General features: G+C 47.0%; 1 protein-coding gene and 1 long non-coding RNA gene across 3 annotated transcripts in view; one reads left to right on the plus strand and one right to left on the minus strand.

Moving 5' to 3' along the window:
• ITGB8 (integrin subunit beta 8) overlaps window positions 1–11,888 on the minus strand; it is a 91,900-nt gene extending 80,012 nt beyond the window's left edge. For both annotated transcript variants that reach the window (XM_074984650.1, XM_074984649.1), the window contains exon 1: window positions 11,174–11,888. In XM_074984650.1, coding sequence (XP_074840751.1) covers window positions 11,174–11,300 — 127 coding nt within the window. In that variant the 5' untranslated portion in view covers window positions 11,301–11,888. The remainder of the gene's footprint in view (window positions 1–11,173) is intronic.
• LOC142007953 (uncharacterized) overlaps window positions 11,308–25,701 on the plus strand; it is a 50,309-nt gene continuing 35,915 nt past the window's right edge. Inside the window, exon 1 of the long non-coding RNA XR_012644046.1 lies at window positions 11,308–11,441. This is a non-coding gene — a long non-coding RNA (uncharacterized LOC142007953). The remainder of the gene's footprint in view (window positions 11,442–25,701) is intronic.

Genomic DNA, 25,701 nt, shown 5'->3' on the forward strand with positions numbered 1-25,701 from the left:
GGTGAGCCACTGGCACAGCTCCAGGAATGTCTGCCGGGTCATCCTGAAGTTCCTGAGCCACTGGTCATCATCCCACTCCCCAAGCACCAGCCGCTCCCACCAGTCGGTGCTGGTGGGGTAGCTCCACAGCCGCCAGTGTGTGAGGCGGGGGGGGGGGCGGGGTGCTGCAGGGGTAGGGGCTGAGCCCCGCTGCCCTGGGGGCATCTCCTCCCCTGGGGCAAGAAGGTGCTCAGCTGCCCCCAACATGGCATGAGCCAGGGCAAGCCCTGCTCCTGCCGGGAGGGCTGGGTGGACCTCTAGCTGCTGCTGCTGCTGCTGCTGCTGCTGCTGGGGGTCCATGACTGCGGCGCTCGGGGTCTGTGTGCCTATATGGCTCCTCAGACCGCGTGCTGTGCAGGCTGAGTGTATGTGGGAGGGGCCCTTTAAGGGAGCGGCTAGCTGTTGCCCCGGAAGCGCTAGTCCGCCCGTTGACCCTGTGTGCAGCTGTGCCTGGCATCCCTATTTCGATGTGTGCTACTTTGACATGTAGACGTTCCCTCGCTGCGCCTATTTCGATGTTGGGCTGAGCAACGTCGAAGTTGAACATCGACGTTGCCGGCCCTGGAGGACGTGTAGACGTTATTCATCGAAATAGACTATTTCGATGTTGGGTGCACGTGTAGACGTAGCCTTCATAAGCTAGCCTTCATATGCTGGAATGGTTCTTCACAGCTGGGCAAAACTTTGAACAGACTGAACTCTACTCTATGTTTCAATGGAAACCAGGTGCCAGTATCTCAGCCACAGCTAAATTCCATCTCTAGCCTAGTATCTCTGAGCACCACTTCTGGCAGTACCTCATCAACATCAACATGGAAATGACAATAGGCCTTTTGCATGCAGTCTAAAATAATTATGAGGAAATACATATTTTAGAATCACACAGATTTAAATAACACTGTTTACACAAAAGGTAAAATTCGTATCAGACAGTCTGGATCCCTTCCTTCTAGGACTGTATTCAGTGGCAATATTTAACCTTTCAAAGGCACAGTGTTTTTGTGGAACAATTTTAATGTTTTTACTGACTTTTGGAATCCAGAACAAAAAAGGAAAAGGAGTGCTTGGTAATTTTTTCAATGGAATTTTATAACCAAAATACAGTAAATTATTAACATGCATCTCAGAGAGTATGATAAACAACTTTTCAGGAAAAGCTTTCCAGGTATGAAACTTCGGTTTGGTTTTACACTCTTTGAACTTAGAACAGTTAATTAAGAAATAACCTCTTCAATTTGTGGTGCACAAAGCAGTAGATAGCTCCTGCAATCAGTTAATTGTCCACGCAGAACTCAAAGGTAAGCCACAAAGCTTCTGCAAGTGTGTGGTCTTAAATTTATGAAAATGTTAACACAAAAAATAGCACAATACTGTAACATCTCACTGTTATTGTTCTACACAGTTATGGGTTCAGGATTTTAGTAATTTTTTACCTTAAATACATTTAACAGCAGGCAGTTCCTGCGTTCTATTTTAGGTTTTTAGAATCCTTTTCTCAACTCACTCAAGTAGATAATTCATCATTGAGTCAATTAGATAATTCATCCCTTTCAAAGGGAGCAGGATCACATTCCTAAAAGCATGAGTTGACAGGTAAGTGAAGGAACAGATTTCACATTTTATTAAAAATTGTATTTATTGCTAACGTTGAGTCCAAGATTTAAAAAAAGAAAAAAAAAACCCACCTACGTTGTTCTCACAAAATGTGCAGAGTTATACAACCATTATAATATGTACCAACACTTTTTGTATACAATTTTTCAGTGGTGCTTACAAATTCATTTATTTCTAAATTTTGGAGGTGCTGATTAGGTATCCACGAGGTAAAAACCAAGAACACACTGTCAGAATTTAAATAATTAATTAATGTTCCAAAACTATTGCACAGCACTTCCAAAGCAAAATGAAAAGTTACAGTTGTTCAGCTTGGAAAAACACGTTTGTGTCATGAGCTATGTTTTCACTAAGAATATTCTGTGTCATTCTTGCCAAACTTTAAATCACCCAAAAGATCTCATATTTCCTGGGAGTGGAAGGTGTCTCTTTATAAATACAGAGGGTCCTAGGTTTTCCCTTCATCTTACTAATATTGTCATTCTAAGGGTGGTGGTTGGTGTTCTCTATAAACTGAAAGCTTAGGTGGCTGCCCAGTAGAGATTCAGGTGTGACCCAGCTGATTAGCACAGTGTCCACAGCCACACACGGGTTCTCTTGATAACATAAATCCCACGCCTTCTGTGAGTGCGGTGCACTGTCTTCTTCTTGTCCTGAGTAGAGGATGACAGGCACAGCTGCCCAGGAATTGTCCATCTTGTCTCACACAAGCCCAAAACAGAGAGCTTGTACTGTTTCATCTCCACTGCAATCTGTGCTGTCTTCCCCAATTGATACATGGCCCGAATGTTTCACACCCCAAACTGGGTGGCTGTCCTGGATGACAGAAGGGTCATCTGTGGGGCAGCTTCCTTTCGGTTTTCCCTACCATGCTTCATACTCAATCTGTGCGGATTGCCAACTCCTCCCAAAACTTGTGTAGTTGTAGGCTTCTTTGTAGAGGTTTCTGCAACTTTTGTTTGTTTTTTTTTTAGATAGGATTGTTAACCCTAAGCCAACCCCTTTGACTTTGGGGAGAGGTGATCTAAATTTGTCTGGTCTCTATGCTTTGATCTGTCCAGTTTGGGTGACCATTCCAGGAGCTGTAGCTCCCACTGGCATGGCTCTCCATGTCATTGAGACACACAAGCCACCTCACCACAACAAGGAATAGACTACGGGGTAGATGAGTGACCTTTACTCCCACAGTAATCAAGGGGAGTAGAGAGTACTTTGAGAATTTTAAAAATCCAACCCTACAAAAGCAGGTCTCAACTGGGGTCCCTCGGGGCTGTGAGCAGGTTTCAGGGGGTCTGCCAAAAAAAACCACCAGATAGCTCCATTGGTGTTAGGCACTCTGGGGCTCAGGAAAGAAAGCCAAAGCAACTTAGCTTTCTGGGACACCCTATGGTGTGGGGTTGGGGGTCACACACAATTGCCTGGCTTGATAACCCCTAATGGCTGGGCTTTTAATCTACTGTAGATATAGAAAAACAGTTGTGACACAGCTGGGACATGGAGTTTTTACAGAATGGGGGAGGGGCTCAGAAAGAAAAAGGATGAGATACTTGCCCTAGAAGTAACACCCTACTGCCTGCAGCCAGGACATATTCCTTACGTGAGATGCTAAAGAACATTTAAAGAGGGGAAAACTGCACAGTCTCCAGATCTTTTAATAGTTATAAATTACTGTTACTCATTATTGTGGCCTGTTATTGATAATAGCAGGTAGAAATTACTTCAGACGCATAACAGTGAAGCAATGGAAAATGCAGAAACATGTAAAGAGAATGCTGAGTTATAAACTTTGCAAACACTTGAACTTAGGCAAGTACAGAACTTATTTCTGCTAGAAGTTGTTTTCTTGGAAGCCTTCTGGTGCTGTAAATTCCTATCCTCCTGAAAAACATTTTGCTGAAGGCTCTATTCTTGTTCAGCCACCAGAACATGAGGGGATCCTGAATGGCTGGCAAGGAGTTTGCTTTTCTTCTCGAAAGGTTCCACTATAATGGACAGTACACTAATTCATTAGAGCTGTTCTTCCTTCTCAAAACACTGCTCAGAATAGCCAAGTCTGTTTATATTAACAATCAGCTTCAATACTGAACTGCTAGAAATGGAACGATTTTAATTAATGACATTCAATCAGCTTAGAACAGAATAATGAGGTGTATTCTCTTTTGTTCATCATAACTTATGCCTATTCTAAGTAGATGGGAAGGATGCATTGAGTCTTTTCATTAGGGTGAAGAGGAAGCAGAAGTTAGGGCAACAGCTTTGACTTTAGAGTTGGCTGGGAAGGGAGATATATAATTTGGAATGGAGGCTCTTAGATGCTTAGCTCTTAGTGCTAAGAGTACATTTAAAATCATTTTTCTGTCTAGTATTTTATTTGCAAAGCATTAGGCTTGATAAACCAGCTTTTCATCATAGTGTTGGGACTATCAGCCTCCAGTGCAAGCTCAGTTACTAGGGCTTCTGATTTTAGGGTTTAGCCAAAACACCAATAAAACATTCTCATAATAAATAAACAAACCAGTATCTGACAAAGCAGGTCTTTGCCCATGAAAGCTTATGCTCCAAATTATCTGTTAGTCTATAAGGTGCCACAGGACTTCTTATTGTTTCAGACCAAAATTGGCATCTACCCAATTAACACCAGAAATATATCAGAAATAGTTACTCAGTCTGCGTTGACGTCACCACTTTCTAATGCGATTTGTTCCTTCAGATGAGACTTAAGCTCTCTGGCTTGTATCTAAGGGCTTATCTACATGGAGAATATGATTTCTAACCTATGATGTATAAATTCATCCCCACAGACCAGGAGCAGGCAAGATACAGACCGCGGGCCAGATTCAGACAGCAAAGCTCTTTAATCCAGCCTGTGTCGTGAAGCAACGCCATTCCAGGAGGCTGACTGCTTCCTGTGGCTCTCTGTGGCTCTCTGTGTTATGAGGGCAGGGAGACAGGTGGCTAGCTTCCCATGCTGCTTCTACCCCAAGCAAAATCTCTCAGCTCCTATTGGCTAGAAATCAGCCAATGAGAACTGAGCAATATTGTTGGCAGCAGAGACAGTGCAGGGTTATTTCTTAGCTCTCACTGACTGGTTTCCCACCAATAGGAGCTGACATATTTTACTGAGGATGGGGACAGTATGGGAAGTCTCCCCCGACAGCACAGAGGGTCACATGGAACAGCTAGCCACTTTGTGCGGTCTGGAGCTGCTGGCATGCTGAGAAGCCTGCCTGAGAGCGTTACTGGCTGAGATCTGCCTCTGGTGCCTGATACCCTCCTGCACTCCAACTCCCTCGCAGACCCTGCATTCCCTCCTCCTCCCCTCCAACAGGACAAATTCCTCTCCTTCACCCAAACCCCCTCTTACTCCATGGACCACTTCCACTGACTCCTTGTACTTTCTGGGCCTTTGTCTCAGGGCCTGCAGTCTGGAGCCTTCCCCACTCTCCCCTTAGCCTGCCCACCACTGCCCTGTCTAAGGTATCACGTCTCTCTGGGAGCTGGTCCTGCACCTTCCTTAGCCAGGAGCCACCTGATCCAGCTCTAAGGAAGCAGCTCCTTATATGGAGGGATGCTCCTGCAAGCTGCCCTCCAGTTGGCTGCTTCTAACCCCTTTTCTAACTGGTTGGGGCGCTAAGCAGGTTTCCTCCAGCATGCACTAACCCCTTCCTTGCAGTAGCGGGGCACTTGCCCCACTACACTGTTACAATACAGTAATACAGTATAGTACATATATATACCAAGGGAAAGTCCCCGAAACACCCTAGTTGTGGACACCTCTATAGAACTCAAAACCTGCTAAAATATAACCCCTTACAATGAAACCAACCCCATCCTACATAACCAGAAGCCATATCTCAGTATCTTTTTTAGCGTATTATATGGCTTTAGGTCTTTGATGTTTGTACAAGTGCTGTGGAGATATTTTTACGCATGAATTACATCCTGAGTAATACAGCTGCTAGAGCCACTAAATTTTGCTAGCCACTAAGTTTTGCTGAGTGTAACATATGTAACAGTGACAATATTTATATAAATTATTTGATCTTAAATGCTGCGGGGGGGTGAGAAACTTTTAAGCCGTGTATCTGTCATAAAAATTTCCCAAGTTTTTGACCTGTTATTTTTCTGCATTGTGGGTTTAACAGTTGTGTGCCTAGTTTAGCAGTCATGGAAAGAAAATGTGTCCATTCACTACAACAGAGTTACAATTGACTATGCTTATAATTAATTTGGCTTTAAAAATACAAACAATTCTCAAATAAGAAATATTTTCAACTTATACAATCTAATTACACTGTCATATGCCTCATCCCTGACAGAGTGATCAACACTGATAATTTACATATTAATGGAGACTTCATATTTTAATTTTTAATTTTAAGTTTATTGTTTGTGTCTTTATGTTTTGCTACATGTGTGCTATTTCTGGTAATGATATGGTTTCATCTTCAGGATCTGTCTTTGTGAAAGGTGTTTCTAACATGATTATCTTCTCTCCTTAGGGAATGTGTGTAAAATATTTCAAACATGTAAGTCCTTTGTTAATTAAAAGGCAGACTATAACGCTCTTTGATTACATGTGTCAGTTGCCTTTGCTGCATGGTTGAACAGGTCAGGGTTTATTTGATGCAGATTTTCTTAATTCTGCTAAACATTTCAATAAAGAGCACACTGCAATAGTTTACTGTTGCTCTGGAAAAGATGTTTGACTTGGCTTGTATTTGCATGAAGAGAGCCATCCATTTCAGATCCCCTGACCGGTAGATTATGATTGTTGTTTCTAGCAGAGACCATGGGATTGCAGTCACAACTACTACTCCAGCGCAGCCTAAGGACCAAAAAAGCAACTATGGTGCCTTAGACACTTGTAAAGGCACTCCTGGCCAGCACAACCCAAACTTTCTTTCAGTGCTCCCTTCCACAATGGCACATTGGACACACTGTTCACACCCTACCCCATCCCATAACATGTTTATGAGACTTCTTTTGGGTAGAGCACTGTGCATGGGCCCTGCATCATGAACAAGCAACAGAAAGAACATAAGAACAAGAAGAGAGTGCATTTGTAATCTACGTGAAGTGGGTATCCTGAAATGCAAAACAGTTGCAGTAATTCATCCTTTTGGCAAAAGGTATTTATCAGGCATAACAGAATAATGAGCAGGTGAGCAGAAAAACAAAAACAAAAGAACTACATGTCCCCGGGTAATTTTATTTTCTCTCACTAAGGCTTGCTTCCCTGAACAAGACTCTTCCAGAAAAGGATCATCCAAACAGGCTCAAGGAAAATTTAAAAAAGGGATTTTTCCTCTGGCAGCATTGTTCTCATTTATGACTTGGGAAAAGCAGAGCTATCTGAATACTGAGTACTCTATACAATACAGCTTTCACTGAGTCCTCAGTGGAAGTGACCCAGCCAACAAAAGATATCAAGAGTCAGAAATGTTCACATGCTTTCACTCACTATCAAAATACACTATTTGTTTCAATTTTTATTCTTGAGAGACATTTCCCAGCCTCCTCCTTTTAAAATGTATTTTTCTTCATGGAAGGTTTGAAGAGTTTCCCCTATAACTTAGAGAAGTAACATAATAAAGAAGTAGGAAACACTTGCTAGAAAAACAAACATGAGAATGAGATGTGAAAAGACTGGCAAAACACCAAAGAAGAAAAGAGAGAAGATTTGAGCATTATATTTGGAATTAGAAATCATTCTGTTAGGACAGAACAATAAACACCTATGCTACGAGGAAAGGATCTTCCTCTCTCCTACCCCACCCAGCCAGTCAGCCCCTCCATATGAGACTTGAAATAAATCAAATGATCAAAAGTTTTTTCAACCGTGGAGGCTGAAAGGCAGCCATGAAACTGGTATGTGGGGGCTCAAAAATTCTGGTTGCAAATTAGAGAGAAAGATTACACACCATTCAACACCTGCCTGAGTAGTCAGGGTAATGCTTACTTTACAAAGGTTTACATATGGATTCTGCTCTACAGGTTGCACCTCTGAAAATGGGCACTCTCTGGGCCAGCAACATCCCTTGCCTGCAGGATCACAGATGCTTCTGGACCAGAGATCCTGTGAGATGAAGGACAGGCTGCCATGCCTCCCTGTGACAGCCCACAGCAGCAAGGGGTCAGGGCCAAAGTCCTGGCAGCAGCAGTGCAGGGCTGGGGACACAATGGAAGCCAGATCCTAGCAGAGGCTGAAGCTGAGCCCTGGAGTGACCAGGAACCAGAGCCCTCAGGTGTCTGAGGAGTTGGGGGGGGCCCAGTCTGGGGCTGGAGGACAGAATGAAACTCCAGGAGCACAGGACTGGGGCTGCAGCCCTATGTATGAGCTGGATCGGAGCCCCGCTGCAGGCCTGTAGCCCCCCTGTAGCCCTAGGGAACCCAGGGCTAGAACTCTTTGTGTGGGACAAACCAGAGCCCCACTGCAGCCCCATGTCAGGGATGGAGCTCTGCATGTGGGCAAGGCCAGAACCAACTGCAGGCCTGGAGCCCCACTGCAGACCTGGGGAGCCGTGGGCCAGGGCTAGGTGCACAGGGCTATCTGGAGCCTTGCAGCAGACCCAAGGAACACAGAGCCAGAGCTGGAGCCCCATACGGGAAGACTGAAGCCTTGGGAGTGCCATGCTGGGGCTGGAGCTCCAAGGTAACACACGTGGGTCTAGGATGAAGACCCGCTGGAGCTTCGGGGAGCACAGGGCTAGGGCTGGGGCCCTACTCATGGGGCTGACCAGAGCTCTGCAGTAGCAGCACAGAGTCCCCCACAGCCATACAGCACCCGAGCCCTGCTGCAGACCTGTGGCAGCACAAGCTAACACAGCAGGAAGACCCAAAGCAGGCCTTGTCCACCCAGGATACAACAGGTGGGCAAGGAAGTGAGGGGGAGCTGAAGCAGGTGCTTGGAGCCTGTGGCAGGGCACCTGCCCTGGTCCAGCAAATTCTCTCATTCGGGACTGGTCAAGTCCCAACCTTGCCAGCCCACGGAAGTGCAACCTGCAGTTATTTCTAAGGTTCCCAACATGACCAAAGTGTATGAACTACAATCAATGCAAAAGCTTGTTTTGAGCCACTGCTGGAATTTAAATCCACAACCTCACGTTAATCTTTACTAACTATTCCTCAGAATTTAGCTCTTTCAAAGGTTCATGTATATATTTAACTGATAAAAATTGTAGAATTATTGTTCTATGTGATTGTCAACAAGATGAATCAAGGGATGCTGTGTCTCTATGAAAGTCAATAGCACTAGCTAGCTAATTAACTTGGCACAGAATAGCAATGTCTTGTATTTATTTTTATTTTGTTCAGTGCTTTACTAAATTAGAAGGTATTTGTTTTTTAGAATTCTATAAGCCCAGGTTCTGTGTAAATTGCTCCTGGGCAAATTTCATTTTGCAAAAGTTTCATTCTCATGTCAGGTATTTGTTGTATTTGGCTTAACTGAATTGCAATTTCCTTTGGCAAAAGTTTCTGAACAAGAGATCCTTTGTCAGTGGCAGGGAAACTAACTAATCTTTTATCTGTCCTCACAGGACATTTAGTGAGATATGCAACTTTGCAGTATTTCTTAGATTTTATTTTGTGTTCCTATCTTAATCCAAATGAAAGATCAAATTTTACATTCATTTATACATCCATGCAACTAACTCCTCATGTCACAGATTTCCATAGGTATAAGTGAAGGCAGAATCTGATGCTATTTTTAACCCAACTGTTAAGTCAAATTACAAGCAATAGTTAAAAAGAAAAAAAAACTGCATCAATAATAGATAATTTAAAAACACAGAATTTCACTCATGCTTGTTGACATATTTATCATGGATCTGTACGGAAGCATGTTTATTTTTCTCTTTCTTGGGTGCAGTTCAGCAAATACATCAGTCTGGATTGTAGCCTCTGTTGTTGCCTCCACACTAGTTGCGCAAACATAACAAAAACCACACATCAGAGGATCTCCTCCTAGGGGTACCCCAATTGGAATAGGGAGTAGGTCAGGAGGGAAGCAAGAAAAATAATCTTCTACCACACCTGTATACAAGCAGGCGATGGAGGAAGCAAAGAGGCATTCAATTATTCGGTACTTCTAGATGTCTACCTACCCAGCTGTTGCAACACGGAGAATTAGGGAAGCAATGCAAAGAAATCAATAGTACAAAGATGGTTTAGTCATCCTAGCCACACCCTCAAAGCCAGCCTGTGTCAAACTCAGCCCAATCATAGGTTAAAACACAAGGACCAACCTACTCATTCATAGTGTGTAGAAGATACCAAATACAGTATGTCATTGCTTCATAAGAAACTTGATATTAAACTCTTTTCCCACTGACTTTCAGTTTGGTTCATTTTTAATTAAAAAAACAAAGCCAAAACAAAAAACAAAACCACAAAACCAACAAATCAAGTCCATGAAAGTTAACTGAAGTTATTCCATTATTATGTCATTTAATAGTGCTCAGTAAATCTTACTGAATTATACATTAGCTTGTTATGTATGCAACGATTAATTAAGGATAAAATGCTGTTCCCACAATAAATTTTATTTTATTGAGTTGTAATTTGGACACTTTAATCAACTCCAGGCTGAAACTTGGCACACTATTTCAATACATGAGAGAATATTTTAGTTTACAGAATTACTAAGATCAGTTGAACCTTTTCTAGTGCAGGAGGCAGAAAAGGTGGTGGGGGGACTTGATTTCATGAATAAATTGCTTTATGCATTTAGAGCCATTTATATGCATGGCTTCAGTCTGCAGAAATCCCTACTGAAGTCAAGCAGATCAGCGTCCCTCAGCCTGCACTTTTGGGTTGACAACTGTGGCACCCTATATAAGGAACGTAAGGATTTTTCCCCGATTTCTCTTTCAACATTAATACTCCCCATTTATTTATTTATTTTTTTCAGCCAGCATGTTATGAGTGGAGACAATTACCCTTTACTCTGATCACACCCTGGCCCAGCACTGGTCTAAAGAGTACTGATAAAACAGTTAATATTTTCATTCTTATTATCAACTGCACTGTTGCTCCACCACCAGGGCCGCAATGACTTCTGTTATCCATATTTACAGCACAGGACTAACACCCTAAGCGCAACAGAGGGTGGCACCATGAAACTCCACATGAGAATTTCTTTCTCCCTTTCCCTTAATCTTATGGGTTGCTCTCAGGGAGCGTTGCTCCTTCTGCAGTTTTCGATAGACAAGACAATCCAAGGTCAGGGCCAGGGATTAGGTAGGACAGGCCGGATACCTGGAATGTTTGCATTCCAGGGGCAAGGATCTTGCAACAATCACCTTCCTACGTTTAGCTCTCCAGCCCCCCACCTGTCAGTAGCTAGTCTCCCAAGCCGCATCAGGGCTCTAGGCGACCGGCAGCTTCTACCAGGCAGGAGCCTTGCACCTTTCAGGCGCCAGTGGCTCCAGACGCGCCCGGCAGCCGCTCACCTGCCCTCGCGTCCCAGCCGACCCACCCCCGGGAGGCAGAGACCCGACCCAAGCCCGGCACTTACAGCGCTGGCACATTCCCGGCACGGCGGCGAGCGCGCGGGCTGCCCGCAGCACGGAGCCAGGCCCTCGCGGGCATTTCTGCAGCGAGACGATTCCAGCCGTGAGACACGCCAGGAGCGGGATCCACATAATGCGAAGCAGACGGCACCTCTCCCCGCGCTGGCGGCCAAGTCTCGGCTGCGAGGCTCGCTCGCTCTCAGCCCCGCCGGGGGCTCGGGCGGCTGCGGGGGAGGAGAGGCGGCGGAGGAAGGAGGCGCGCACCAGTCGCAGGTAGGAGGCAGAGCAGGGGCCGCATGTCAGGGGGAGCGCAGGGACCGCCGGACCCGGCGCAGAGCCCCGCGGCGGCGGTGGCAGCGGCAGCAGCCGGGTCCTCTCCGCGCAGGGACGGCGGGTGCCTCCATCCGCCCCTCCACCCAGGCCGGCTCACAAAGCGCTTTTGTCTCCGCGGCCGGCGGCGGGGGAGGCACTTGGCAAAGTCCCGGAGCGAGTGTGCAGCCGCCCGCCGAGCCAGGTCGGGTAGGGCCGGGCCGGGCCAGACCCGCCAGGTAGCTGTGTGGGGAGGGTCAGTGGCCCCGGGAGCGGGGAGGGCTCCGCGGCGGGTGCTGGGGCTGCCGCTCCCTGCCGCCCCCCTCCCCCGCCGCTGGCGCGCGGCGTGTTAAGCTCGCGGGGTCCCGCGTTGCTAGGAGACGGCCAGCCGCAGGGGCAGCCGCGAGCCCGTCCCGGGCGCGAGCTCCGGGGGCGGGGCGCGGGGCGGAGCGGGGTGGCCAGTTTCCGCCCCCCCGGCTCCCTTTGTTGTGCTGGGCGGTGGAATCCCGGCGTTCCCCTTCTGCGGGCTGAGCGCCGGCTCCGTTCCCGAGGCCCCAGCCCGCCGGAGCTCGCACCCCTCCGCCAGGCACCCATGCTGTTTCCCTGCCCAATCTCCGGGCTCCCCCCATTGCACCCCGTCCTCCTGCCCTCAGCCCCCATACCTCCGCCCTCCCGCACCTCCCCAACCCCCTACCTCCGCTCCCCCCACGGCACCTCCCCTCACCTCCATCCCCCCAGGACCTTGCCCCACCCCCCCGTACCTCCGTTCCCCCCCACGGCACCTCACCCACACTCGCTATACTTCCGGCATCCCTCCGTACCCCCGGGTCCCCGACGGCACCTCCCCTCAGCCCGTCCCTTCTTCCCCCCCCAAACCCCTGTACCTTTCTCCCCACCACTACACCTCCCCCCGGACACCTTCAACTCCCTATATTTCCGTCCCATGCTCCCCCCACCTTCTCCACCGCAGCACCTCACTCCCTCTGCACTGCCTCTCTCAGCACCCCCCTGCACCTGTCTCTACCACTACACCTCTCCCCCCCCTTAACCCCCTGTATCTCCATCCCTCACCCCCGGGCCCCACAACGATAACCCCTGGCAGCCATCCCTTGCCCCCATACCTCACTCCCCTGCACCTGTCCCTTTCAGCCCCCTGGCACCTGTCCATACCATGTCACATCCCCATCAGCCCCCCCCATCCCCATGCACCTCCACCCCTAGCCTCCCCCAGAGCATCTCACTCCTCTTGCACCTGTCCCCAAAACAGCACCTCCTCCCAGCACCCTGCCCTCTGCACCTTCTACCTGCTCCCTACACACCCATCCCCATCCAGACAGTACCGCACCTCTTACCAGCCCCCCCCCGCTTTCATGTACCTTCACCTGGAATCCTTTATTCCCCTGGTGCTTCCTACAGCTGCCCCCACCCCCATCCTCACAACATCTCCTCTGCACACCCCCTTGCTCACTGCCATTGCCTGCATGTGAGGAACCGCAGTTCTCTTTGCAGCTCCAGGGTTCTCCCTACCTGTGGTCTGTGCAAAAGTGAGAAGAGGGCAGTACTTCTCAATCAGACTCCTGCATACCAGTGCAGATCTGGCAGCTGTGTGGGGGCCATGTTAGCTCTGGTGTCCCACCTATGTGAAGCATGAAGCCTGATCAGCGTAGGTGTGCTGAATGTTGTCATCTGGCTCATATGCACTGTCTCACCTCCCCGCTCCACACATGCCCATCCTTTTTCCATAATACTCTGCTTCGTCCCACATCCCATGGCTCCTGATGCCCAGTTCTACCTCCCAGTTCACTACCACTTGATTTCCTACCTCTATTTTCTCCTAAGATGCCCTGTCTCCCTTAGTAATGCCTCTGATTCTATGGGAATATCCTAGCCCCCTTCCATGCCGCTCTGCTTATTCTCTTTTAATACTCTTTTTTTCACTCCAGATCAGGTAAAAATAAAAATATCTTAGTTTATAAGCCCTCCTTTATCCCCTCCTGTCACCCCTTTCAGGCAATCTTCTGTTCTGGGTTTCCGCCCCCTCAAGCAAAGTAGGAGTGTTCAAAGGTTAACACTACTCCCCAGTGAGCTAGTAAATGAGTGGAAAGTACCTTACATTCAAGCAAAAGCTAGGAAACTCCCTCCTTATCACCAGGTACATTCTGTCACTTGTACCTATCACATGAACATGTCAAATCTTCTTAAGAATTAGAAAATTTAAGTCCATTCAGTTTATTAAATCATTCATTTGGGGCTCAGTTTTCAAAAGACATGTTGCTTTGTTTATATCTAAGACCACCAGGATTTGTTCATCTAATCAGTCAAGTATGGAGTTAGATATGCATGGCACTTTAAAAGCCCTGTGCAGATATACACACATATGGGTACAACTTGTTCTGTATCAGTCAAAAGGTCAAGGACCTATGCATACTGGCATGTTCCTTCAGTTTCGGTCTGTGTTTCCTGATTATTTAGAGTATGCTAGGCACTATTAAAAATACAAAGTAAAAGACATTCTCAACCCTGATTAGCTACAATGTGACCCCAGTCCTCTTCGGGCCACTAAGCACTACTATAATACAAATTAATAACATAAAACCATCACAATTAAGCTTCTATTATTATTGAATTGGCATCAGTGCACATGTGGAGCATGGAACTTATCTGGAAATTTCCCTTCGTTTATACGGAGTTAATCATTCATTCAAATATAACAGACATAATTCTTGACAAAGTGACTCCTAACAGTACTCTTATGTCTAATGCCCGAAAAATGTGCAGTGTGCTAAGACTCACAATAACACTGTGAGATAAGACTATTTTATTATCTCCATTTTAGAAATTAGAGAAGGCAAAGCTCAGGTTAAATTACTTGCCCAAGATCACAGAGGAATTCTAGGGCAGAGTTAGAAATGGAACCAACCACTCTGCCAAATGGGTGTTTTAAAGTACTGTACCATTATTCTGCCTAAAAATTTTCCCCTTCCTAAAATTAATTTCAGGTGTGAGACCTCAACCTGTAGATACTCTAATGTGAGATGCAAACCTACCTGTGATTTATGGGAAGAAAAATTATTTATTCAAGGAACTCAGAACTGTGGGATTTATTCCTTTGGCATAAATAATTTGACACTTTCAATTTCTGATGTAAATTATGTAAAACAATAAAAGTGAAGGACTACCAGGTTTATACAGAACCCATGTAATTTTGCCTGAAATGAAGGACATTTGTGAAGCTTGTTGGAGACACACTAAGCTTGGCTCACTCCTATCTACAGCATCTGAATCATTGTGTCAGGACACTCCAAATATACAGATATTTTAGTTTGCAATTCCTGAGAAAAGTCTGCAGTGGCATCCTGACTACAAGTGACTTATATTATTAAAAACCTGTTCTAAGTTGTCTTTCTGAATATAGTCTTGGAATTTTTATATACAAAGAAAAGTTTGTTTTCTACTTTCAAGCAACCATTGTAAGTTAAAAAGTTGCATTGAAAGGGCATATAACTGAGCCTTTTTTTTTTGAGGCTATCTCATAGAATTTTCATTCTTTGGGTTTCTAGTGCAACACTGGCTGTGATCTCTGACACTCGCTGTGGGAGGCCTGCATATCATTCTCCCATCAGTAGACGGAACATGTGAGTGGCACAGCCCACTAATAACCTCATTTGTCAGTTTCTTTTTCAAGCAAAAGAATGAAATACTCACATGTGTGCAGCTATAAAGACACAGCCTACCACTTTAAAAGCAAAGTTTCTGACAGGGGAGGTGAGTAGGTGGGTGAGAATCCTACATAATGGTCTCTGTTGGGGTGCTGGAACAATTTTTCAAGTGAGGGTGTTGAAAGCCATTGAACTAAACTGAAAACATCATGTAAAATGGAAACCACTTCAAGCCAGGGGGTGCTGCAGCACACCTAGCACCTCAGGTTCCAGCACCTATCATCTCAATATAGACAAGGAGAATTACAATGTAAGAAATCTCCAGATTCTTACTCTAAGGATTAGGTAGTTTGCGTAAAAGCAATACATATTCACTAGACCAGGCAATGATGAAATTACAGGGCAATGCTAAAAAAGTAACCAAGATATTTTTGGGTTAACCAAGGAAGGGATCAAGTGCCTCCAAATCGCACGAAGACCTAAATTCAAAGAGCTTCAAATACGTAGCCCATAAAAAAGGGGGAAAAAGTTCAAAAAAGCGAAAGCTAGGGACATCCCAACAGAAACAAAAGCAAACAGCAAGTTTAAATCCCTCTACTTTGGAGATGGGCCTCTGAGCCCTTAATACTTAGAGGCCTACAAATATGCAAATATCTGCCTTATGTCCACTGATATCCACAAAAGCAGTTATCTGTAGATCATTTTTGCAGATTGCAGATTGGATGTGGATAAACATTTTGTATGTGGGAAGGGCTCTATTTCAGTGGCATAGCTAGGATAGGAAAACTGGATGGGCACTGACTTTTGGATGGCAGGGCAGGCACCAATGGGAGAAGCAGCAGCGAGGAGAAACAGGAAGGACCCATATGTTCCCACCCCCTTACTGCTAGGCAGGCACCAGAAGACAATGTTGTCCAGGGCACATAGGCTGTAGGGCACACCCATGGGACAGAGAGGGCCCACTAGGGCTTGAGCTCTTCCTGCCCCTCCCAGCTCCTGCTCAGTGGCTGTCTGCCTGGCTGGGCATGTCCCTCTCCTGCCAGCACCATTCACTGCCCTTATCTTTGACCCCAGTGGTACTGCCTACCCCCATCTCCCTGAGACAACCCCCCACGACCACCACCTGGGACAACTGACTCACTTCCAGCCTGTGTATTCAGGGGTCCCCAATTTGGGGGGCCTAGATGCTAACTGGGTGGGCTGCAGGCCCATGCCTCATCCAAGCCCACCCATGTCTATGTTCCTGCTCTTTTCATAATCAGAGGTGGTGTCTATACTGGGAAATAAAGTCAAATTTATTAAAGTCAACTTTATACCACTACGTGTGATGGTGAGTGTCTGCACATGTTTAGAAAGTCAACATCATGTGTCCCCGTTACATTTGCTAACTTCAGCTATGTCAGCAGTGCATTGTGGATATGTATCCCACAGTTCCTGCACCCCTTTTGTATTCTGGGCTTCTGTGCCAATGTGTTATGGAAAAAAATGAGCCACAAGTAGTTGTGGGTGTCTGATGTCATCATCCCAGAATGCATTATGCTCACTCCCATGGAAAACAAACTCCCAAATGTGTTTTTGCATCGTTTGTCCACAGCTTTCTCCTGGCACACGCCATTACAATGTAGCAGGCCAGTCCAGAGAAATGTAAAATGCTGAAATAAAAATCTGAAAAGTTTCAGTTTGGAGCTATTGCAAAGTTGTTTTTTGGTATTGTTGAAATGCTTCATTTTGATAGTGTTATTTTGATTCATTTCAGTTTGATCTGGTAGCCATGGGGGGATGGAGGGACAGACAGCGAGCCTGGAAGCTGCGTGGTGGTGGGCAGCTGCGTGGTGTGGGAGGCAGCTGCATGGTGGTGGGGGGCAGCCAGAGATCCTGGCAGCTGCGTGGGGTAGAGGGCAGCTGGAAAGCCCAGGCTGATTCCTGCTTTGTGTTTTCTACTTCCTGCTCACATGGAGAGAAGCGGAATTGAAAGTGATGGTTAGAACAGACACATTGGGGGCATTGTAGAATACTTCTGGAGGCCAATAAAATCGAATTAAATAATGCTGTGTCTACACCAGCATTAAGTCAGCCTTGTAAATTTGAATTTGATGTTACTCCTCATGAAAAATCTGGAGTAGAAAAGTGAACCTTAGGACCCCTTAAAATTGACCTAATGATATTTGTACTGAAGACAGGTACATCATAAAATTAACCTAACTCCCTTAAAATTGTCTTTATGCTCTAGTGTAGACATCGCCAAAGTGAGATTTGCTCCAAGGAAAGAATACAAATAATATGGGTCACACAGCTACCTATATCTATGCAGAGTTAAAACTTCTGTAAGAAAAATGGAGAAAACTGCTATATATTGGATAGCAGGAGCCATTTTGTGAACTTCAAATATATAGGTAATTCATCACACTAGTGAAGAATAGAAATACAGCTGTCTTTTTGATAGTGAGAGCTGAGGAACTAGTCTCAGAAGAAACAAAGCTGGATAGACCACAAATGGCTTTAAGAAGAAAAACAAATATTTTAGTGTCAAGTTTGGAGAGAAGGACTGCACCAAAATGAACATATAGGCACCAATTAAACACTGAAAACACAAGAATAGTGTAGATCAGTCAGCTGATCCTGAAGAACATTTGCTGTGCAGACTGGTGTTATGGTGACCAGGAAATGAGTAAGTCTACCACAACAATATTTTCTCCAGTTTGATTTAAGAACTTACAGGCAAGGAAATGCTAAATATGGGATTTCTTGTGTGAATTATACACCCAGGGACTACAAAAACACTGGTCTAACTTCCATTAAGACTAGGTGTGCCAACTTAAATAATGTAATTTGTCTGAAAACTAAACAAAAGGTGATCAAGCAGTTCATGAGAAACAGTTAAAGAGGCCCAAAGGATTTTGAGCACAGCACTACAAAACTGTCACCTGAACTATATTTTTGGCTGACTTCTTCTAAGAAATATCTGAGGCTACAGCCACACTACATGGAACATCAGCCCACTCAGAGCTGATCTTCTGGGGTTTCATTTCATGCTGTCAGGGGTCAAAGTCAACCCTGAAACTCCTTGTGAGAGGCAAAGAATAAGGAAGGTGGCTCCCATCAATCTTCCTCTGTGTAGACAGATATGGAAGTTGACCGCTGATAGGTCAATTATAGCTACATAATTGGTGTAGTTAAAATTGCATATCAGCGGTCAACTTCTACGTCTAGTGTAAACATAGCCTAAGGGCTTGTCTACACTACCACCTTCCTTCGAAGGAAGGATAGTAATTAGGGTGTTGGGAGTTTACTAATAAAGTGCTGCTGTGCATAGGCAGCACTTCATTAAGCAAATTTCCCCCCCCACCAATGGCAACTTCGAAGTTTTAAACTTCAAAGTACCAGCATGCGTCTAGCCACGGCACACCCACTGGTACTTCAAAGTGCTGGGGCAACTTTGAAGTCCCCTTACTCCTGAAAATTTTGGGCGCTTCGTTAAGCAAATTCCCCCCGCAGCAACTTTGAAGTTTTAAACTCCTTGGAGTTTTAACTCATCGGAGTAAGGGGACTTCGAAGTTTCCCCGGCACTTTGAAGTACCGATGGGTGCGCCGCAGCTAGACGCGTGCCGGTACTTCAAAATTTAAAACTTCAAAGTTGCTGCGAGGGGGAATTTGCTTAATGAAGTGCCCAAAATTTTGAAGAGTAAGGGGGCTTCGAAGTTGTGTCAGAGTGGGAAGGAAGCCCTGACGCACTCACTTGGACAAATCCTTGTACAAGTTCTGCACAAATGAAAAAGAAAATGGCTGCTAACAAAGCAGCACATCAAAATATCAGTACTTTGATTTGTTGAATGTAGGAGGGCCTAACATATTAAGTTGGTCAGGCTTGACATTTTCTGAATGACTTTAGTAATTTCCACTGGCACAATAGAACTTTATAATAAGAGTAAAGTCAGTCTGTACAGGAGATAGAACTTTCTCGTGGATTAGTCCAAGACCATAAAAAGAATAGCACAAACTTCACCACCTTCTACCAAGTACAAGACACATTCCTTTATCCTATCTTTAACATAAGTACATAGCAACATGGATATTAAACCAGAAATGCAAAACCAAGACATTTCTATACACACACTTCTCCTCCTGGGGAGAGGATAAAAAAACCAACACCACATGACAGACATTAGTCATATTACTGAAATTATTGAAGGGTGCTCAGATACAATGGCGGCGAGCACAGCTTAATATACTATATAGAACAGAATAGTATTTGTTTCTATATAAAATATATATTGCCATAGTTTTATAAATAAGAGAATGACCCCTTTAGGCAGTAACAGATAGGTAGCCATGTTAGTCTGTCTAACAAAACAAATCAGCAGTCACGTAGCACTTTAAAGATTAACAAAATGATTTATTAGATGATGAGCTTTCATGGGACAGACCCACTTCTTTAGACTGACTAGTTACGGTATATGTTTACCTTCATATATAAATCATACATATCACAAACTTTGGTATACACTAGAATACCATATGACTATAAGCAAACGGCATTTACTTGTTATGAGATCCAAAACACATAAAATTCCCATGGGCTTCTGATGATGTCTCCATACTTTTAGAGACAGTTGCTGATTTAAACAAGAGGAAGTTTATTTAACCATAGCTTTATAAGGTTAACTTTTTTTCAGTGACTTTGGTTAATGATTTGATTCCTGCCCCTGGAATCTGTACTTTTAAGCTGAATCCCACTGAAGAAATTCTCTGTGCTGTAACCAGTTTGATTTATTTTCTCTTGTTTTGTCAATAAATTACCTTTTATAGCAAAAATTCGATCCCTGTGTCCCTGAGAAGTGTCTGTGTATACCTTAGGCTGAACGGCCAGCTATCAGATTACAGTTCTTTGTCTCAAAGATCTCTCCTGATGGAGGGTTAAGAACTTGGGGTACCCCACAGGGAGGAGTCCCAAGTGTGCCTTCCTGAGTTAAGGGTTTTTTCTTTTTTTGTTGAAAAGGACCCTACACACTTCGAAATCCCTTGTTCCTATAACCAAATAGTAATAACGGGATTTCCAAGTGTGCAGGACCCTGTGTAGACGAGGCACGTGCGATCGAAAGTGGCACTTTCGAAGCACCATGACTGCCATCATGCTAATGAGGCGCTGCATATTCATGGCAGCGCTTCATTAGCATTTTTCGATTAGTTTCATTATCATGCCCCTTTCAAAGTTCTGGGGCTAGTGTAGACATAGCCAAGAAGTACATGGCTTTGGAAATATAATTTGGATTTATTTTAACTATTAATCCAGCTCTAATTTCAATCATAATGAAAGTTACTGATATAGCTGCATTTTATAGCCTTTGCATCATCCACAATTTAAAAAGACAACTTCTGCTATAACTAAGCTAAAATAATTTTGTTTTATCATGCCTCTGTATATCTCCCATTTTTACAAGATCTTCCTCTGAATTATTTCCTCTTACACAATAGTTTATTATATTTTTTAGACCATCATAATTAGTTTTACATTTTAGGCCTTGTGTTGCTCTCATGGGCTACGTCTATTCATGGGAATAAGGGGACTTCGAAGTAGGCGGGGTCCTTTCGAAAAGAAGCCCTGTTTGGATGCGCCACACGGCGGCGAGGCGCATCAATTTCGAAGCGCCGCGGCAGCCCGCATGCTAATGAAGCGCTGAATATGCATTTCAGCGCTTCATTAGTAAACTTCGAAATGGCCATGCAAATGGCCATTTCGAAGTTTGGGGCATGTGTAGACACGGCCAAGGACACTTATCTGAACAGGTTCTCCTCTTTTGCAGTAAAAATAAATAGAAGAGCCATATACTTGTCTGTTACATGCAATAATACTTATTTTGCATTTTAATCCTATATATGAATTTAAAAGGCATCTGTTTTAGGTCCATTATATCAAACAATAAAGAAAATGAGTATGTTTATTTGTTCGCTTGCATCATGATATGCAGAAGCTGGAATATTCAAACTCAACGGCTCCTGCACAGAATGGAGTTATGTGCTGCTTAAAAACATGACTTCACTACCCACTGAAACCTTATCTACCCACCCACAAGGATGTGTGCCTGCTGAAAATTATAGTTCTCTGTTTTAGTGATACAGACTACATGATACACCATTTTTCATGCCCATTACAGTATTGTTATGTATTCTATTTTCTAAAATTCAACTATCCTAATCCAATACAGGTAATATTTGAATATATTGCAAATCTTTGGAAAAAAAACTGTGATATATTTCATTCTAAGGTATAAACATTTGCACATTGACACATTGGTATTCTTGCTTTTCATAGCACACTGTTTGGTAATAACTTGAAATTTTAGAGGATAAAGTGCTAGATATTATCCCCAGGAAGATACATTGGTAACTAAGTCAACATCACTGAACTTCAGAATGCCCATCTGAGAAAAATAAAGTCATTCATTGGCAGGAGAAAGGATCTCCTCAGAAGACTGATCACCTCTTTGGAGGGGCACATGAAGACTCCCACTGACTTCAAAGGGCACAGGATCAAACCTCAAATAATTCAACTTTTGCCCTGATTCACAATCCCAGAGATTTCCACAGGCTTGAATGACTGCATGTCCCCAAATGAGTTGATGCACTGCTCAGAAAACTGACTATGGCTACCTTAGAGACTTACAGCAATGCAGCTGTATTGATGCAGCTGTAGTGCTACTAGTGCAGATGCTATTAGCTAGTGGCAGAGAGTTCCCCCATCAACACAATTACTCTAGCCCTCATGATCAGCAGTAACTAGGTCAGCAGGAGAGACTCTGCTGTCAACATAGTGATACCCATACTAGTGATTAGGTTGATGTAACTCCCTCAGTCATGAGAGTGACTTAGTCACACCTCTGAGTAACATAGTGTATACTGACATAAGCTGTTGTGTGTACATAGCCTATCTTCTTGTCTTCACTGAGTATAGGTATCAATAAAGGTTGTCATGCAGGAGACAGCTTTAATAGAACCCCCCCTCTCCTTTCTTCTCAGTCCAATGGAATTTGGTATGCTGGATTTGTGAATGATCTTGTTCCCCATCCATTTGGATTTAAATGTAACAAGAAAGAACTCCTGGATCCTAAGTACCAGGACGACTACTTTAAAATAAAATAAAGGTACAACATAGTTACAAATATCCAGACAAATTTCCATGAAAAAATTCAACATCGATCCAGAATCCTGGGAATCTACATCATCAGATCAAAATACCTGGCAACAACTGCTACAACAGGGCACATTGTCCTTTGATAGTATATATGCAAGCCATACAGACAACGTCGTCTTAGAAGGAAAAGCTTTCAGACTCAAGGGCTACGTCTACACTAGCACATTATGTCGAAGTAGCCTTTTTCAAAGTACGAACATCGAAATAGGCTACTTTGACAATTATCGTCTACACGTCCTCCAGGGCTGGCAACGTCGACGTTCAATGTCGAAGTAGCGACGGGGAACGTCGAAAAGAGCCGCCCTGGAAGGAAATGCAGAGCGTCTACACACACAAGCACCCTCTTTTGAATAAGGGGCCGGGACAGACCGCGGACTGGGTCACAGAGCACACTAGCCGTTCCGGGGCAGCTGCAAGCCGCTCCTTTAAAGGGCCCCTCCCAGACACACCCGGTATGCACAGCACGAGGTCTGCAGAGCAGTAGCCACTCTCTTGCAGACCAAGTCACAGCAGCAGCTGCAGCAGCAGCAGGAAGCGGAGGCCCTCCAGGTAGTCATCCAGGGGGCAAGCGCCCTGCTAGGTGCTGCCCGGGAGGCCGCCCAGTGGCTCCTGCCAGAGGACCCCACCCTGGAGGCAGACGGGGACGCCCCTGACCACCGGGCTCCCCTCTTCCTCCCTCACCGGCCGCTCCCCCGCCTCTGGACCTACCCCACCAGCTCCGAGTGGTGGGAGCAGCTCGTCATGTGGAAGTGGGATGACGATATGTGGCTCTGGAACTTCTGCATGCACCGGCAGACCTTTCTCGAGCTCTGCCAGTGGCTCACCCCAGCACTGAGGCACCATGACACCAAGATGCAGCGTGCCCTCCCCATCGAGAGGAGTGTCTCAATAGCCGTCTGGAAGCTGGCCACTCCAGACAGCTATCGCTCCTTGGGACACCAGTTTGGAGTCGGAAAGGCCACGGTCGGGGTTGTCGTCATGGAGGTAAGGAGGCCTGGGCATGCACCCACGGTGGGGTAGAGGGGGCCAGGTGTGGGCTTGGGGATGGAGGGACGGAGGGGGGGAGGGAGGGGCCAGGTGTGGGGCTGGAAATGGAGGGATACCGGGGAGGGATGGGCTGGGCAAGTGGGGTACCCAGGGAGGTGCCTGGGAGGGGACCTGGGGGAAGGGCCCCAGGGCACCCTGTGCAGCCTCATGGGCACCTGTGTTCCCTCCCCACAGGTGGGCCATGCACTTAATGCCATGTTGCTCCAGAGAGTCGTCCGACTCGGGGACCTGGATGCAGCCGTCGCCAGATTCGCCTCCATGGGGTTCCCCAACTGCTTCGGGGCCCTGGATGGGACCCACATCCCCATCCGCGCCCCGGACCACAGCAGAGGAAGATACATCAACCGCAGGGGCTACCACTCCATGGTCCTGCAGGCCATGGTGGACAGTCGGGGCCGCTTCCAGGACGTGTATGTGGGCTGGCCCAGCTGCACACACGATGCCCGTGTTTTTAGGAACTCGGGCCTGTACTGCCGGCTGGAAGCGGGGACCTACATCACCTAGAGGGAGATCCCTCTGGGGGACACCACCGTGCCCCTCTGCCTCGTGGCGGATGCGGCCTACCCCCTCCAGCCCTGGCTCATGCACCTGTACACCGGCCACCTCAATACCAGCCAGGAGCGGTTCAATGCCCGCCTGAACCATGCCTGCCAGGTGGTGGAGAGAACATTTGGCCATCTGAAGGGCTGCTGGAGGTGCCTCATTGCCCGACTGGACGTCAGCCTCCAAAACATCCCCCAGGTTGTGGGCGCATGCTGCACGCTCCACAACATCGTTGAGAGCAAGGGGGAGGCTTTCGTCCAGGGGTGGATGGTTGACGCCAGCACGGGCTTCCCCCAGCCGGCTGCCGCACCCAGCCGCCAAGCCCACCATGAGGGGGTACGGGTCCGTAAGGCCCTGCGGGCCCACTTTGTTCAGGGAGACCCCGAGCACCTCCCTGGCCTTCCCCAGAGGACCCCCCCCACACAGCCCGCAATGCCTGTACACCGCCCCCAACACCCGCACGCCACCCCCCCCAACAAGCACACAACTCCAGCTTTTAGGAAAATAAAACTTTTTTTTAAACTGGATAACTTGTTTGATTAAATAAAGAAACTGCAACTAATCTACAAAAAGGGGGACAACTATATACATGGGCCAACAGCCGAGCCATCCACTGGGCCTCCATCAGTCTGGGGTGAGCGTAGAGGGGCGCGAGCCCCGGCGGGTATGGCTCACAACCCCGCCTTCCCCTGTCCGCAGTCCCCGGCATGGCTGGCTGGGGGCTGGGAGGACCGGCAGGTAGGGCCGGGATGCCTCCACTGGCCAGTCTTCAGCTCCAGTGGGCTCTGTGGAGCTTGCCGATGGTGAGGCGGGTGGGGCAGCAGGTGGGGCAGCAGGCGGCGAGGCGGGTGGAGTGGCGGGCAGGGCGGCCCGGGGGGCAGTGGGGGGGCGGGAGCCGGGCAATGGCCTCCCGGATCGACCCGGCTATGTCCCTGAAAACCCCCATAAAGTCCTCCCACACCACCCACCGCTGGGTGGACTCCTCCCACTCGAAGCGGAGTCTTTCCTCCGCCACCTCCGTCTGCCACCGGAGAGCTGCCGGCAGCTGAGGGTCCACCGGGGCCATTCCAAGAGTCTGGCAGTAGCGGGACTGTCCTGCTGGCCTTGGGGGTGTCTCCGGCCGCTGGCAGTGGCTGGCCTCCGGTGGGCTGTTGGGGACAATGGACAGTGCCTGGCTGCCTGGGGCGTCTGATGCTGCAGCTGGAGAGAGGGAGAGAGGGAGGGGAAGGCTGTCAGTCCAGTGCCCTGGCCCGTGGCCCGTTCTCCATGCCCCCTCTTGGGTGCTGGGTCTCCATCCCCATCGGTGGGTTTGATGTCCCTGTTGGCTGTCGCCATGGCATTGTCCCCCTACCCCCGGGGTCAAGACTGAGTTCTGTCCATGGGTACGGGTGCTGATGGGCACTGATGGTCGTGCTGCTGTCCTGGGACTGTTCTGTGGCTGGGCAGTCACGGGTTGGGGTCCTCTGGTGGTGTGTGAGGCTCCCAGTCGTGTCTGGTGCCCCCTCCCTGTGGCCCATGGGTGTGTGCTCTGTGGGATACCTACCTGACCGTCCATCGCCACGGTCGGGGGAAGCCCTGTGGGTGGATGCCTGGCTGGTGCTCCGGGAAGGGAGGTCAGTGAGGAGCCCCCTCTCTTCGCTGCTGGACCCCTCCTCCGCTGTCCCGAGGGGGGGCTCCTTGGGTGGGCCCTGGGGTGCAGGGCTGGCCTCTGGGCCAGACTCTGGCTCTGAGGCCGTCTGGGGCTCATCGGCCGTGGTGTCAAGGGTGGCCGCGGGGGAGGAGGTGT

The sequence above is a fragment of the Carettochelys insculpta genome, chromosome 2 (genome assembly GCF_033958435.1).
Source record: "Carettochelys insculpta isolate YL-2023 chromosome 2, ASM3395843v1, whole genome shotgun sequence".
Taxonomy (NCBI): Eukaryota; Metazoa; Chordata; order Testudines; family Carettochelyidae; genus Carettochelys; species Carettochelys insculpta.